Source organism: Rutilus rutilus (assembly GCF_951802725.1).
Source record: "Rutilus rutilus genome assembly, chromosome: 2".
Lineage (NCBI taxonomy): Eukaryota > Metazoa > Chordata > Actinopteri > Cypriniformes > Leuciscidae > Rutilus > Rutilus rutilus.
Window position 1 is genome coordinate 58,576,580 of NC_140210.1, and position 17,634 is coordinate 58,594,213.

The following is a 17,634-nucleotide window of genomic DNA, read 5'->3' on the forward strand; positions in this document are numbered from 1 at the left end:
CTCACACACGCACTCAGACGCATACTCACACACGCAGTCAGATACACACTCACCAACTCCCACACACACACACGCACTCACAAACAAACAAACACAGACACACACACAAACACAAACACACTCGCACTCAGACACACACACACACACACACAAACAAACACACACGCACACACAAACACAAACACACTCGCACTCAGACACACACACACTCACACACACTCAATAACACACACACACTCAGACGCACACACACTCACACGCACTCAATAACACACACACACACACACACACACACACACACACACACACACACACACTCAGACACACACACACACACTCAGACGCATACTCACACACATTCACACATGCAGTCAGATACACACTAACCAACTCGCACACACACATGCACTCACAAACAAACACAAACACACACACACATTCTCAGCAAATGGAAATGTCCAAGGTCAAATGGTCTGAGCTGTTCTCCGCATTCATTGCATTTTATTTCATTGAATTTTACTCATTGAATTCATTTATTAAGTTAGATAGACATTATATAACAGTTTCAGGTTATTGGTAACATGTCCCACATTGTCCCACATTTGGTTTGTTTGATGGTGGTCACCCTAATACACACACAAACAAACACACACGCACACACAAACACAAACACACTCGCACTCAGACACACACACACTCACACGCACTCAATAACACACACACACTCAGACGCACACACACTCTGACGCACACACACTCACACGCACTCAATAACACACACTCACTCTGACACACACACACACACTCAGACGCACACACACACTCAGACACATACTCACACACATTCACACATGCAGTCAGATACACACTCACCAACTCGCACACACACACACACACACGCACTCACTCACAAACACACACACACATTCTCAGCAAATGGAAACGTCCAAGGTCAAATGGTCTGAGCTGTTCTCCGCATTCATTTCATTTTATTTAGTTGAATTCAGTGTTAATAAATTATTAAACTGTTAAACTGATTCAACTGAATTTGAGCAAACATGAAATGTATTTCATGAGTTTTGTGCGGAGCCACATGAGAAGCGTCTCTCTGAAGGCTCACACAATCTGACCATCGGGCCGGTGTGATGTGTAGCAGGTGCTGTGGTTTACTGACTCTCACACACTCACATCTAATCATGAGAGGAACATGTCGGTCAACATGAAAACGAAAGCTTTTGCTCTGCAGGCTCTGTGACCACGAACACACACACACGCTTCTCTCACATAGCGAGCGACTACTCAGATGTGTGTTTGTTTGTGTGTCCACAGCACTTTCTGAAACCACTGCTGCCTTTCCTTCAGTCATCGGACGTGGAGACCATCTTCATTAATATTCAAGTGAGTCTCTCCATCACGAGCGGATCTGTGTGTGCGGTTCGTCTGTTCAGCTCGATAATCCCCTGAATAATAATCATAATAATAATCCCCTGTGTAATCTCTCACAGGATCTGGCCAAGACCCATCGCTCTCTCCATCACGAGGTGCAGGAGTCTATACTGCACTTAGGAGCTGAAAACCTCTATCAGATCTTCATTGACTACAAGGAGAGGTACCACACTCACACACACACACACACACAGACTGGGAGCGGAGCACGTTCAGCCCTCTAGGGCAGTACTTCTCAATCTTTTTAAATTTTCTTTCAGCCAAGTACCCCCTGACCGGCCCCAATCATTTGAGATAGAAATAAAAGCTATGACTACGATATAGTGATGTGCCATCATTATGAGATTTATTAAACATTGTAAATGAAAAACATTTGCAATAATAATTGTTTTTTTTCTTCATCCTCCCCATTCTCCGCTGTAGTATTGCTACGCTTTAACCAGGATTTCATTTAAATGTCTGTTTGTTTCCAGTAAAGCAACTGGCTTCCCGCTCGGTGTGATTAAAGTTCCTCTTCTCTGATTTACAATCACATTTAAAATAGAAACATTTTATATAAAAATGTGGTGTACATAAACATTTTATTAAACTTATTTTCGTATGATATTTTTAGTAATCACGGATGATTTTGTATATCTTTTAAATTAATTTAAATTAATTAATCATTTAAATTATTATTATTATTATTATTATTATTATTTTTATAAATCTCACGTACCCCCTACAGTACCGCAACGTTGCCCATTTGAGAATCACTGCTCTAGGGGATTGGATGCATTAATTGCGCTGATTTCTCATTGAGAAAGCTCTACTCCTGGTTGGCTCGCCTAAAAGTGAAGACAGTCAAGATGCTGAGCCCCTCGTCTCCAGCCCTCATTTAGTATGCGCGGTTCTATGAATATGCAAATGAGCCCCGCCTCCACTCACTCACTCAGCCAGCTCAGAGATCCACTGGCTGATGATCACACGTTGATCTGATTGGTTACAAGGTAGTTTGTGACATCAGAAACACCAGCGATTTCAAAGCGTGTTTTTGAGACTGTCTTTGGTTCACTGCAGTTTTAAGGAGAAAATACTCAGCAATGGTGTCGACTTATGAACTTACACATGGTTTGTCTGAAAGCATATTAAAAACACCACATAGACATAAAAACACCATTAAAAGTTGGATTTTCACCACATGGGGAATTGATTTAAAAATAAAAATAAAATAACTAATAAAAAAGACAAAAAAAAATCAACAAAATTACTAATACTTTAACTTAAATTAAAAGGGAAATTGTAAAAACAAAAACTAATTTCATTTATTTCATTTATTTTCTTATATAATTTGTGCTCTTTTTTCCTTTAATTTAACCTGTAGTACTAAATAAAGTAAAACTAAAATACAAATATTGAAAAAAAAGACATTTCCTAAATAGAAAAAAAACTAAAAAACTAAAACTAAAACCTTAACTGAAATTAAATAAATAAAAACTATTTCAAAATATTTAATTCCTCATTTAAGTTCTCATTTTCTGAAACTGAAATAAAACTGAACTAAACCTATATCTACATGTTACTGAAACTTGAATGTAATTGAAAACTGTGTGTCAGGCTGCTGCTATACGGACGTTACTGCAGTCAGGTGGAGTCCGCCACCAAACACCTGGACAAGATCACCAGCGCCAGAGAAGATGTGAAGATGAAACTGGAGGTCAGAAACACACACACACACACACACCACAGACACATTTTGATCTTATATAAATACTAGCGACTTACCTAGAAGTGAGATAACCACCATCAGAGGTTTTATTTAGCGTGTGTGTTTGTCAGGAGTGTTCGATGAGAGCCAACAGCGGCAGGTTTTCACTGCGAGATCTGCTGATGGTTCCCATGCAGAGAGTTCTGAAGTATCATCTGCTGCTGCAGGTAAAACACACACACACACACACGTCCTCATGTTGCTCAATTCCTTACATTACTGAGGACGTTTTCAGACATTTGATGACAAATGTTTCCCTCAGGAGCTTATGAAACACACAGTGGACCAACAAGACAAGGAAAACTTACGCACTGCACTGGATGCCATGAGGGTGAGTGTGTGTGTGTGTGTGTGTGTGAGTGTGTGTGTGTGTGTGTGTGTGTGTGTGTGTGTGTGTGTGTGTGTGTGTGTGTGTGTGTGTGTGTGTGTGTGTGTGTGTGTGTGTGTGTGTAAAACAATGTCTTAACCATAAAAATTGATATTTTTGTTACTTTTTATTGAAAAAATGGACGTGTGTGTGTGTGTGTGCAGGATCTGGCTCAGTGTGTAAACGAGGTGAAGAGAGACAATGAGATCATCCGTCAAATCACAACGTTTCAGCTGTGCATCGAGAACATGGTACAGAAGCGCTTCACTTCAGCTCTGAACTCTGACTGGCTCTGATTCATTTGTGTTCATTCAGACTCTCTCTCTCTCTCTCTCTCTCTCTCTCTCTCTATGTGTGTTCAGTCTATGTCTCTTGCGTTATACGGCCGTCCCAAAATAGATGGAGAATGCAAGATCTGCAGCCCAGAGAAGAAATCAAAACAGGACAGGTTTGTGTGTGTGTGTGTGTGTGTGTGTGTACACTTGTGTGTACTTGTACAACTATCTTTGTGAGGACCAGTTTGAGTTTTAGACCATTGGAGTGAGGACAAAGAGAGTAAAGTGAGGACATGTTGGCCGGTCCTCACTCTCGGAGAGCCTTTAAAGGCCTGTTTGAGGGTCAAGACTTGGTTTTAGGGATAAGGTTATAATGAGGTTAAGGGTCGGTTTAGGGTCAGGGGTCGGGTTAGGCACTCAGTTGTGATGGGTAAGGTTAGGGTAAGCAGCTAGTAAATATGTAAGTAGGGTAAATGTCCTCATAAAGATAGATGTACAAGAATGAGTGTGTGTGTGTGTGTGTGTGTGTGTTCAGGTACGCGTTCCTCTTCGATAAGGCTCTGCTGGTGTGTAAGAAGCGCAGTGGGGAGAGTATGGAGCTGACTGTGTGTGTGTGTGTGTGTGTGTGTGTGTGTGTGTTCAGGTACGCGTTCCTCTTCGATAAGGCTCTGCTGGTGTGTAAGAAGCGCAGTGGGGAGAGTATGGAGCTGACTGTGTGTGTGTGTGTGTGTGTGTGTGTGTGTGTGTGTGTGTGTGTGTGTGTGTGTGTGTGTGTTCAGGTACGCGTTCCTCTTCGATAAGGCTCTGCTGGTGTGTAAGAAGCGCAGTGGGGAGAGTATGGAGCTGACTGTGTGTGTGTGTGTGTGTGTGTGTGTGTTCAGGTACGCGTTCCTCTTCGATAAGGCTCTGCTGGTGTGTAAGAAGCGCAGTGGGGAGAGTATGGAGCTGACTGTGTGTGTGTGTGTGTGTGTGTGTGTGTTCAGGTACGCGTTCCTCTTCGATAAGGCTCTGCTGGTGTGTAAGAAGCGCAGTGGGGAGAGTATGGAGCTGACTGTGTGTGTGTGTGTGTGTGTGTGTGTGTGTGTGTGTGTGTGTTCAGGTACGCGTTCCTCTTCGATAAGGCTCTGCTGGTGTGTAAGAAGCGCAGTGGGGAGAGTATGGAGCTGACTGTGTGTGTGTGTGTGTGTGTGTGTGTGTGTGTGTGTGTGTGTTCAGGTACGCGTTCCTCTTCGATAAGGCTCTGCTGGTGTGTAAGAAGCGCAGTGGGGAGAGTATGGAGCTGACTGTGTGTGTGTGTGTGTGTGTGTTCAGGTACGCGTTCCTCTTCGATAAGGCTCTGCTGGTGTGTAAGAAGCGCAGTGGGGAGAGTATGGAGCTGACTGTGTGTGTGTGTGTGTGTGTGTGTGTGTGTGTGTGTGTGTGTGTGTGTGTGTGTGTGTGTGTGTTCAGGTACGCGTTCCTCTTCGATAAGGCTCTGCTGGTGTGTAAGAAGCGCAGTGGGGAGAGTATGGAGCTGACTGTGTGTGTGTGTGTGTGTGTGTGTGTGTTCAGGTACGCGTTCCTCTTCGATAAGGCTCTGCTGGTGTGTAAGAAGCGCAGTGGGGAGAGTATGGAGCTGACTGTGTGTGTGTGTGTGTGTGTGTGTGTGTGTGTGTGTGTGTGTGTGTGTGTGTGTGTGTGTGTTCAGGTACGCGTTCCTCTTCGATAAGGCTCTGCTGGTGTGTAAGAAGCGCAGTGGGGAGAGTATGGAGCTGACTGTGTGTGTGTGTGTGTGTGTGTGTGTGTGTGTGTGTGTGTGTTCAGGTACGCGTTCCTCTTCGATAAGGCTCTGCTGGTGTGTAAGAAGCGCAGTGGGGAGAGTATGGAGCTGACTGTGTGTGTGTGTGTGTGTGTGTGTGTGTGTGTGTGTGTGTGTGTGTGTGTGTGTGTTCAGGTACGCGTTCCTCTTCGATAAGGCTCTGCTGGTGTGTAAGAAGCGCAGTGGGGAGAGTATGGAGCTGACTGTGTGTGTGTGTGTGTGTGTGTGTGTGTGTGTGTGTGTGTTCAGGTACGCGTTCCTCTTCGATAAGGCTCTGCTGGTGTGTAAGAAGCGCAGTGGGGAGAGTATGGAGCTGACTGTGTGTGTGTGTGTGTGTGTGTGTGTGTGTGTGTGTGTGTTCAGGTACGCGTTCCTCTTCGATAAGGCTCTGCTGGTGTGTAAGAAGCGCAGTGGGGAGAGTATGGAGCTGACTGTGTGTGTGTGTGTGTGTGTGTGTTCAGGTACGCGTTCCTCTTCGATAAGGCTCTGCTGGTGTGTAAGAAGCGCAGTGGGGAGAGTATGGAGCTGACTGTGTGTGTGTGTGTGTGTGTGTGTGTGTGTGTGTTCAGGTACGCGTTCCTCTTCGATAAGGCTCTGCTGGTGTGTAAGAAGCGCAGTGGGGAGAGTATGGAGCTGACTGTGTGTGTGTGTGTGTGTGTGTGTGTGTGTGTGTGTGTGTGTGTGTGTGTGTGTGTGTGTGTGTGTGTGTGTTCAGGTACGCGTTCCTCTTCGATAAGGCTCTGCTGGTGTGTAAGAAGCGCAGTGGGGAGAGTATGGAGCTGACTGTGTGTGTGTGTGTGTGTGTGTGTGTTCAGGTACGCGTTCCTCTTCGATAAGGCTCTGCTGGTGTGTAAGAAGCGCAGTGGGGAGAGTATGGAGCTGACTGTGTGTGTGTGTGTGTGTGTGTGTGTGTGTGTGTGTGTGTGTGTGTGTGTTCAGGTACGCGTTCCTCTTCGATAAGGCTCTGCTGGTGTGTAAGAAGCGCAGTGGGGAGAGTATGGAGCTGACTGTGTGTGTGTGTGTGTGTGTGTGTGTGTGTGTGTGTGTGTGTGTGTGTGTGTTCAGGTACGCGTTCCTCTTCGATAAGGCTCTGCTGGTGTGTAAGAAGCGCAGTGGGGAGAGTATGGAGCTGACTGTGTGTGTGTGTGTGTGTGTGTGTGTGTGTGTGTGTTCAGGTACGCGTTCCTCTTCGATAAGGCTCTGCTGGTGTGTAAGAAGCGCAGTGGGGAGAGTATGGAGCTGACTGTGTGTGTGTGTGTGTGTGTGTGTGTGTGTGTGTGTGTGTGTGTGTGTGTGTGTGTTCAGGTACGCGTTCCTCTTCGATAAGGCTCTGCTGGTGTGTAAGAAGCGCAGTGGGGAGAGTATGGAGCTGACTGTGTGTGTGTGTGTGTGTGTGTGTTCAGGTACGCGTTCCTCTTCGATAAGGCTCTGCTGGTGTGTAAGAAGCGCAGTGGGGAGAGTATGGAGCTGACTGTGTGTGTGTGTGTGTGTGTGTGTGTGTGTGTGTGTGTGTGTGTGTGTGTGTGTGTGTGTGTGTGTGTGTGTGTGTTCAGGTACGCGTTCCTCTTCGATAAGGCTCTGCTGGTGTGTAAGAAGCGCAGTGGGGAGAGTATGGAGCTGACTGTGTGTGTGTGTGTGTGTGTGTGTGTGTGTGTGTGTGTTCAGGTACGCGTTCCTCTTCGATAAGGCTCTGCTGGTGTGTAAGAAGCGCAGTGGGGAGAGTATGGAGCTGAAGGAACTGATTGAACTTCAGCATTTTCAGCTGAGAGACGAACCGTCAGGAGAGAAGGACAGCAAGAAGGTTTGAGTCTCGTCTCGTAGTGTTTCATCAGATCTTCATCCTCTGCTGTGTTTAACGCTTGTGTGTGTGTTTCTATATACAGTGGACACACACGTTCCTCCTGATGGATTTATACGGGCAAGGCGGCTACGACCTGTACTTTAAGACGCGTGAGCTGAAGAAGAAGTGGCTGGAGCAGTTTGAGATGGCGCTGTGAGTCAATCAATGGCCCAAGTCATGTGATATTCTTCTGTATTGTGTCTGATTCCAGTAGTGATTAGTGTGTGTGTGTGTGTGTGTGTGTGTGTGCGCGCAGGTCGAACATGTGTCCGGAGAACAGCTCTGCTAACGGTCATGACTTCCAGATGCACTGTTTTGAAGAAACCACCTCATGTAAAGCCTGTCAGATGCTCCTCAGGTGAACACTTCTCCCAGCATGCATCAGTGCAAACGGGTCAACCTGCTCGTTTACTCTCAAACTGCCTGTCAAATGTTCATATTAAAAGTTGCTTGCAGCAGAGCATGTTTTATATTTTTATTTTTCATTTTCAAGTATTTTTAGTAGTTCTGCTTTTTTAAATATTTCTATTTAATTTCATATTTCAGTTTATTTTGGTTTTATTTGATTTAATGAAAATAGGAATTTCAATAATAGTAATAGTAATTTTCAGGTTTTATTTTAGCTTAAGTAGTTAATTTGACTTATTTTTTAATATTTCATATTTTAATAGAAATATTTGTCATTTTTATTAGATTTAAAAAAAAAAATCGATTTAAATTTAAATTTTATATGTTTTAGTTTAATTTCAGTTAGCGAAAAAGTTTTTTAATACTTATAGTTTTTTATTTTAACTTTAGTTTAGGTAGTTAATTTTAATTATTAGATTTTTAAAACTATTTCTATAAAAATTTTTATTTTAGTTTATTTTAGTTTTTAGTATTTAAGTTAAAAAATATATATTTTTAATACTTTTAGTTTCCGATTTCTATTTTAGTTTAAGTAGTTAATTTTAATTTAGATGGTTTTTTTATTCGTTTTTATATTTAATTTTTAACATATTTTCTTCACTTTTAGTAATTTTAGTATTTCAAAACTCAGTTAGTTGCCAAGGAAGCATTTGTAATTTAGTTTAAGTTTTTCATACAGTGTTTATATTTGATTCTTTAGTTAGCTGTAGCGTGTGTATTAGCAACAGCGCTAGTTTCATCAGACCTCGTTAAGCTCAGAAGATGAAGGTGTGTGTGTGTGTGTGTGTGTGTGTGTGTGTGTGTGTTTCAGGGGCATCTTCTATCAGGGCTACCGCTGCTCGCGCTGTAAGATGGCCGCTCATAAAGAGTGTCTGGGCCGAGTTCCTGCGTGTGGACGAAACTCAGGTGAGAGACACTGAGACTGTGATGATGATGATGATGATGATGAGGATGATGATGTTCCTTCGCTCGATCTCACATGTGCTTCTCATTCACTCCACAGAACAATCTGGAACGCTGAAGAAGGTTTGAGCCACTGAAAACTCAACTGCTTGACACTTTCTTGCTCTATATTTTATTCTCTTTCTTTACAACAGTTTGGCCCCATTCTGTTTTAAACTGGACGTGACACACAATAATGAATGATAAACTCATTTACACACTACAAAAGTAAACCTGTGCTCAAACTTTGAACATTTAAACAGCATTAATATGCTGATAATATAATATAATATGCAATAACCTGTTTTAAAAAATATATCATGCAAATACCTACCCAATAATAATATAGTTGAGGTGGAGAATATGGTGTTATTTATTGTTTCTCACAATTTTTATCTTTTATTTTTTCTACAACTTTTAATCTTTAACAAGCTTTTATAAGTTCCTTCAACAATATTATGTAATATAATATACTGTATGTATATATTTTTATATTTCCCATCTTTATTTGTAATTATAATTTAATATAGTGTAATATTATATAATGTAATGTAATTTAATATAATATAACATAATATAATATAGTATAATATAATATAATATCATGTAATATAATATAATATAGTATAATATAATGTAATATAATATAATATAATATAGTAGAATATAATGTAATGTAATGTAATGTAATGCAATGTAATATAATATAATGTAATGTTATTTAATATAATATAGTATAATATAATGTAATATAATATAATGTAATGCAATATAATATAATATAATATAATATAATATAATATAATATCATGTAATGCAAAGTAATATAATGTAATGTAATGTTATATAATATAATATAATATAATATAATATAATATAATATAATATAATGTGCATATTCAGTACTCATGAAGTCATCAGAATGAGTGTTAGTTCATGTTTGAGTGTTGAAGTGTATTTTCCTGTGTTTCCAGGGTAAGACGATGAGATTAGCGTCTCAAAGACAGACTAAACCAGGTAAAGCGCTCGTCAGACACACACACACACACACACACACACACACACTCTCACACACACACGTGCTCACCCTGTTCTCCCTCAGGTCTGCCTAAGATGGAGGTGTGTATGGACTACTACGGTCTCCCTCCGCCGCCGGTGGCGTTCGGGCAGCCGCTGCCGCTGTCTGTGGGGGATGTGGTGGAGCTGACGCGCGCGGAGGTCGACCTGCAGTGGTGGGAGGTGAGCACTAGCCTTCGCTAGCTGGCTTTACACTCGCCCTCAAACTGGTGTGACCAGGGTTTCAAATTAACACCCGCCAACCCGCCAAAAATCAACTGTGGCGGGAAACGCTGTCAAATCACTAGCCAATGTGGAGTGTTACTTATTGTTTACTCACTTTGCTGCGGAAGTTTGTATAAAAGCCAAATCTGTGCAGAATTAGCGCAAATACTTGTGAGTCATCATGATATATTAAACAGAGCGTATTGCGCAGAATCTGCTCATATCTGGCTTACTTGAACACAAACGTCACTGCAACAAATAACGGCGCGGCGCACTTGCTCATTTGCAGTGAAGCAATAGCGAAGATTAAAAAGCATTTGGTTAACAGAAAATACACTGTTACTCTTCTTTTTTGGCTAGTAGAAGTTCTGAATGGCCGGTAATTAAAAAATTTTGTAGCCAAATTGGCCAGTGAGTGAAAAAAGGTTCATTTCAAACCCTGGTTGTGACCATAGACTGTATAAAAATATGGTCGTAGTGTGTGTGTCGTCACCCGTAGTGTTTCTGAAGAGCATTTTCAAAGCCCAAAATGGGCGGCCATCGCCATCTTGTTAGCGAGGCGAATTAGCTGAGGTGATGTGATGCTAACAGACAGCAGACAAACGCTAGCAGTGACATCAGCAGCAATCCACCTGTCACTCAAGTGACCACGCCCTTAATTATGCAGAACTTTAAGGCTCAATATTATTTAAACAGATGAGTTATAAAATAATCCACCCCCCTCACAGTCGTCATGAAGGGCAAAATTGGCTATATAGACCAAAACCACTTTTTGCACCAGGCTGTAAACATGTATTTTTCTGCTGTAAAGTTGGACATTTTAACATGGGGGTTTATGGGATTGACTCTCTTCTGCAGCCGGTCTCTAGTGGCCAGTGGATGAACTGCAGTTTAAGTCACTTCAGTGTTGGATTCAAGAGAGAGACGGGTGGTTGCCGTGTTTGTGTCGTATGTCCGAGTGAAACGCTTCTGGAACAAGAACAAATGTGGGCGGTGCTTGATTATGTCTGTGGGGAACTGATTGGATGGTTGTGGTTTGCTATTGGCTGATCTCATGTGAGTGACAGGTTATAGCCCCGCCCACATTATCAGAGAAGAGAGGAGATGCTGCAAGAGGAACTTATTCTGATTCAACATTATTAACACAATAATGATGTGCACAACCATAAATCCCTTAAAGAAAAATCCAGTTTTGATGGTGATTTGGGCTGCGACTGCGTGTGTGTGTGTGTGTGTGTGTGAGGTTACAGCAGGACACACATGAGTCTCACTCTGTTCTGATAATGGAGAAGAGAAACTTGTGCGTCTGCAGTTCTCTCCTTCTCTTTTCCTCGAGTCTTCAGTGGTTGTTTCTGCTGGTAAATCTGGGATTGGTTTGGTATCGTTTCAGGGCAGGAATCTGACCATCGGCGAGGTCGGCTGGTTTCCCTGCAGTAAAGTCCAACCGTTCGTACCGGTGAGACACACACACACACACACACTCACTCCACCCTTCACTTCTGATCCATGCCACTTCAAGATTTTCATATTTTCAGTCAGTATTCCTGCAGTTGAAGCATTATTTCCTTTCAATTGGTGATTTTCTACCATTTTCAATCTTTATCCATTTCATACTATTTTAATTTATTTAGTAGATTTATTTTCACACATTTTTTTTATTTTTTATTAATTTTTTAATCTAAAAGATATAATATAATATAAATCGTATAATATATAGTAACTAGTTTTTTTTATTGCAAATTTTAACAAACATAAGATACAAAAACAGACAAACTTTCAGACAATAAACAAGTTACAGTTCAATAGTCAATAATAAATATTGTATAAAGAAGCCTGATTTATCTATTGAGAATTATTTGCCAAGAGATGTAAAAAAAAGAATAACAGCATTTTATGAAAGAATATTAAACATGGCACAAATTCTAGATGTTTTTATAGCTTTCTTATTTACAGACATTAAAATTGTATTTAAGTACAAATGTGTGAAGATGTTAAAAGCGGGGTTTAATTTTTGTATATTTACATTTATGGATATAAAACTTTCCAATAAATAAAAGGAGGTTAATACATAAACTTGCTTTGATTAGATTCTTGTCATTAATATAAACCCCCTATAAGATAAGGAAAAATCACAAGCCACATTTTGTAGCAGGACATTCCTCCAGGACACTCCCAAAACCAGTGACCTGCAGTTTCAGACGAAACCTCATTACAAGAGAGAGATGTTTCGATATGACTTTCAAATTTCTGCAAAAAAAGCTTTTCCTAGTAACTAGTAAACGTGTTGTTGTGTCTCCTCAGGCGACTCCTCCAGATCTAACAGGACTGCCCTGGTAAAACACACACGTTTCAGCTTTATTCACTCCTTTTCATTAAAAACAGAGGTCTCAGAGTTTCCATTCATCGTGTGTGTGTGTGTGTGTGTGTGTTTCAGGTTCGCTGGTAACATGGACCGGGCCGGTGCTAAAACTCTCCTGAACTCTCGCTCTGACGGGACGTTTCTGGTGCGGCAGAAAGACGCTGGAGAATTTGCCATCAGCCTCAAGTACTGTGAACACGTCAAACACGCTGACTGACAGCTGTCAATCAAACAGCACCAGTGACACGCCTCTCTGTCTCTGTCTCAGGTTCAACATGGACACCAGACACATAAAGGTCACGTACGCAGAGGGTCTGTACAGAATCAACGAGAAGAAAGCCTTCAAGGGGCTGTTCGTAAGTGAACACAGACACACACACGCACACACACACACAGGCACACACGCAAACACTCACACGCACACACACACACACACACACACAAACGCGCACACACACACACAAACGCGCACACGCACACACACACACACACACACACAGGCACACACGCAAACACTCACACGCACACACACACACACACACACACAAACGCGCACACGCACACACACACACTCACACACACTCACGTGCACACAAACACTCACTCACTCACACACACACACATACACACACTCACTCACACACACACACACACACACACACACAGAAAATAATTTTTTGTTGTTGTCTGGTTGCCAATTTTCTTCAAAATATCTTCGTCGGAGTTCCACAGAAGAAAGTAAAGCTCTGTTCACAGCAAGAATGATAACTATAACAATAACTATATTAGCGTCTACACCATCGCGGTTTTGTCGTCTGTCTCTTTAAATGCTCTTTAAAGCAGGATGGATTCTGATTCGCTGTCAATGTTTTTAACGTTCATCAGCTGGAAAAACATAATCCTGAAAGTGATTCTTACATTAATGTTTCTCTGTGTCAGTGTTGCTATAGTTGTGCTGTGGACGTGCGGAGTGCTTATCAACATTTTATGGTTATCTGTAGTTATTGTTAGTTATTTTTACCATTATCCTTGCAGTTACAGTTATTGTTAGTTATCTTCATAGTTATTGTTACCATTACAGTTAATGTTACCATTATTGATCGTTATTGTTCAGGAGCTGGTGCAGTACTATCAGGTGAACTCCCTGAGAGAGTGTTTTAAAGATGTGGACTCCAAACTTCAGACGGCGTACAAGCAGCCGGAGCAGAGCGCAGCACCGGTGCACAGCAACACACACAGCACAGGTACGAGCCGCTACTGTGAGCGCTAACACTGAAACACAGCCTTCACACACACACACAACACACACAGCACAGGTACGAGCCGCTACTGTGAGCGCTAACACTGAAACACAGCCTTCACACACACACGCAACACACACAGCACAGGTACGAGCCGCTACTGTGAGCGCTAACACTGAAACACAGCCTTCACCCACACACACACAACACACACAGCACAGGTACGAGCTGCTACTGTGAGCGCTAACACTGAAACACAGCCTTCACACACACACACAACACACACAGCACAGGTACGAGCCGCTACTGTGAGCGCTAACACTGAAACACAGCCTTCACACACACACGCAACACACACAGCACAGGTACGAGCCGCTACTGTGAGCGCTAACACTGAAACACAGCCTTCACCCACACACACACAACACACACAGCACAGGTACGAGCTGCTACTGTGAGCGCTAACACTGAAACACAGCCTTCACCCACACACACACACACACAGCACAGGTACGAGCCGCTACTGTGAGCGCTAACACTGAAACACAGCCTTCACCCACACACACACAACACACACAGCACAGGTACGAGCCGCTACTGTGAGCGCTAACACTGAAACACAGCCTTCACCCACACACACACAACACACAGCACAGGTACGAGCCGCTACTGTGAGCGCTAACACTGAAACACAGCCTTCACACACACACACACACAACACACACAGCACAGGTACGAGCCGCTACTGTGAGCGCTAACACTGAAACACAGCCTTCACCCACACACACACACACACACAGCACAGGTACGAGCCGCTATTGTGAGCGCTAACACTGAAACACAGCCTTCACACACACACACAACACACACAGCACAGGTACGAGCCGCTACTGTGAGCGCTAACACTGAAACACAGCTTTCACCCACACACACACAACACACACAGCACAGGTACGAGCCGCTACTGTGAGCGCTAACACTGAAACACAGCCTTCACCCACACACACACAACACACACAGCACAGGTACGAGCCGCTACTGTGAGCGCTAACACTGAAACACAGCCTTCACCCACACACACACACACACACAGCACAGGTACGAGCCGCTACTGTGAGCGCTAACACTGAAACACAGCCTTCACACACACACACACAACACACACAGCACAGGTACGAGCCGCTACTGTGAGCGCTAACACTGAAACACAGCCTTCACACACACACACACAACACACACAGCACAGGTACGAGCCGCTACTGTGAGCGCTAACACTGAAACACAGCCTTCACACACACACACACAACACACACAGCACAGGTACGAGCCGCTACTGTGAGCGCTAACACTGAAACACAGCCTTCACCCACACACACACACACACACAGCACAGGTACGAGCTGCTACTGTGAGCGCTAACACTGAAACACAGCCTTCACCCACACACACACACACACACACAGCACAGGTACGAGCCGCTACTGTGAGCGCTAACACTGAAACACAGCCTTCACCCACACACACACACACACAGCACAGGTACGAGCCGCTACTGTGAGCGCTAACACTGAAACACAGCCTTCACCCACACACACACACACACAGCACAGGTACGAGCTGCTACTGTGAGCGCTAACACTGAAACACAGCTTTCACCCACACACACACACACACACAGCACAGGTACGAGCCGCTACTGTGAGCGCTAACACTGAAACACAGCCTTCACCCACACACACACACACACACACAGCACAGGTACGAGCTGCTACTGTGAGCGCTAACACTGAAACACAACCTTCACCCACACACACACACACACACACAGCACAGGTACGAGCCGCTACTGTGAGCGCTAACACTGAAACACAGCCTTTACCCACACACACAAACACACAGCACAGGTACGAGCCGCTACTGTGAGCGCTAACACTGAAACACAGCCTTCACCCACACACACACACACACACAGCACAGGTACGAGCCGCTACTGTGAGCGCTAACACTGAAACACAGCCTTCACCCACACACACAACACACACAGCACAGGTACGAGCCGCTACTGTGAGTGCTAACACTGAAACACAGCCTTCACACACACACACACACACACAGCACAGGTACGAGCCGCTACTGTGAGCGCTAACACTGAAACACAGCCTTCACCCACACACACACACACACACAGCACAGGTACGAGCCGCTATTGTGAGCGCTAACACTGAAACACAGCCTTCACCCACACACACACACACACACAGCACAGGTACGAGCCGCTACTGTGAGCGCTAACACTGAAACACAGCCTTCACCCACACACACACACACACACAGCACAGGTACGAGCCGCTATTGTGAGCGCTAACACTGAAACACAGCCTTCACCCACACACACACACACACACAGCACAGGTACGAGCCGCTACTGTGAGCGCTAACACTGAAACACAGCCTTCACACACACACACACACACACAGCACAGGTACGAGCCGCTACTGTGAGCGCTAACACTGAAACACTCCGATCATCTGTGTGTGTGTGTGTGTGTGTGTCCGCAGGGCCGAGTGAGCGCTACTTCGGCACCGCCAAAGTGCGCTACGATTTCTCCGCGCGGGACCGCACCGAACTCTCTCTGCGGGAGGGAGACACCGTCAAAATCATCTCCAAGAAAGCTCACAACGGCTGGTGGAGAGGAGAGGTGTATGGCAGGGTACGACACACACACACACACACACACACACACACGCACGCACACACACACACACACACACACACACACACTTCTGTCGTCATTACTCGCACTTCAGTGGCACACAGACACAGAAATCTGATATCACGAGACAGTTTCTCTTTCATTTCTCAACTTTATATTCAGGACATTCCCGTAAAAGTAGGATTTTTAATCTCACGGAGGCTTTTTAAATATATTAAAATAAATCAAATATCATTCTGTTTATCATTAGCATGCTGTAGTTTTGCTTTAAAGCAGGATGGATTCTGATTGGCTGTCAATATTTGTATGGTTCATCATCTGGAAAACATAATCCTGAAAGTGATTCTTACATTAATGTTTCTCTGTGTCAGTGTTGCTATAGTTGTGCTGTGGACTTCACTATGCTCTCAGAATCAGAGTACTTATTAAAACTTTATGTTTATAGTTATTGTTACCGTTAATTTACCGTTATTATAGAATTATTGTTACAGTTAGTTATAGTTATCATTAGTTATCATTAGTTATTGTTACAGTTATCCTCATAGTTATTGTTACCATTACTGTTAGTTATTCTTACAGTTATTAAAAGTTATTGTTACCGTTATCGGCTCCATAAAATCAGTGCCAGAAATCTGTTAATACAAGGCAGTTGTTTTTTAATTTTTTTACTTTATATTTAGGACATTCCCATAACAATTAGATTTTTTATCTCACAGAGGCTTTTCAAATACATTAAAATAAATAAAAGTTAGATAAATAAATACATATTTGCCCGCTGTAATTCATTTTCAGGGTTATTTTTACCTTTATGAGGGCACGTTAAGTCCATTCATTTATATCAAAACCTTCAAGTAAATCAATCAAGTAAATTATTCATCTGAGCAATTATGGCTAATTATAAAATCAAATCAACATAAGATATGAGAGAAGTGAAAAGTAATCCTGCTCATGTTCTGCGAAACACAAAAAACCTGTATTGTGTTACACGGGGCTTTTTTGTCCAATGACAGATATATAACATACCAATAAACAAAAGAAAACATATTTCATTCATATAAATATACATTCTTAGACTATTTACCATGCAACAAAAATAAATAGTAAATAAATTCTAATTTTTTTTTTTAAGTATTTATGCAAGTATTATCAAAGGCATTTATTAAAAATTTAAAAAATTAAAATATTAATTTACAAATACTTAACACTATCATAACAG

General features: G+C 42.8%; 1 protein-coding gene across 2 annotated transcripts in view; it reads left to right on the top strand.

Annotated features, from left to right (window-relative positions):
- The window catches only part of vav1 (vav guanine nucleotide exchange factor 1), a 28,868-nt gene that overhangs the window by 8,758 nt on the left and 2,476 nt on the right, over positions 1 to 17,634 (top strand). For both annotated transcript variants that reach the window (XM_084402505.1, XM_084402506.1), the window contains exons 8-27: positions 1,330 to 1,398; positions 1,506 to 1,609; positions 3,043 to 3,142; positions 3,265 to 3,360; positions 3,456 to 3,524; positions 3,725 to 3,811; positions 3,923 to 4,008; positions 7,299 to 7,434; positions 7,517 to 7,626; positions 7,730 to 7,831; positions 8,693 to 8,787; positions 8,885 to 8,907; positions 9,798 to 9,840; positions 9,926 to 10,062; positions 11,495 to 11,560; positions 12,406 to 12,437; positions 12,539 to 12,649; positions 12,732 to 12,819; positions 13,578 to 13,707; positions 16,264 to 16,415. In XM_084402505.1, the coding sequence (XP_084258631.1) occupies positions 1,330 to 1,398; positions 1,506 to 1,609; positions 3,043 to 3,142; positions 3,265 to 3,360; positions 3,456 to 3,524; positions 3,725 to 3,811; positions 3,923 to 4,008; positions 7,299 to 7,434; positions 7,517 to 7,626; positions 7,730 to 7,831; positions 8,693 to 8,787; positions 8,885 to 8,907; positions 9,798 to 9,840; positions 9,926 to 10,062; positions 11,495 to 11,560; positions 12,406 to 12,437; positions 12,539 to 12,649; positions 12,732 to 12,819; positions 13,578 to 13,707; positions 16,264 to 16,415 (1,836 nt within the window). The remainder of the gene's footprint in view (positions 1 to 1,329; positions 1,399 to 1,505; positions 1,610 to 3,042; positions 3,143 to 3,264; positions 3,361 to 3,455; positions 3,525 to 3,724; positions 3,812 to 3,922; positions 4,009 to 7,298; positions 7,435 to 7,516; positions 7,627 to 7,729; positions 7,832 to 8,692; positions 8,788 to 8,884; positions 8,908 to 9,797; positions 9,841 to 9,925; positions 10,063 to 11,494; positions 11,561 to 12,405; positions 12,438 to 12,538; positions 12,650 to 12,731; positions 12,820 to 13,577; positions 13,708 to 16,263; positions 16,416 to 17,634) is intronic.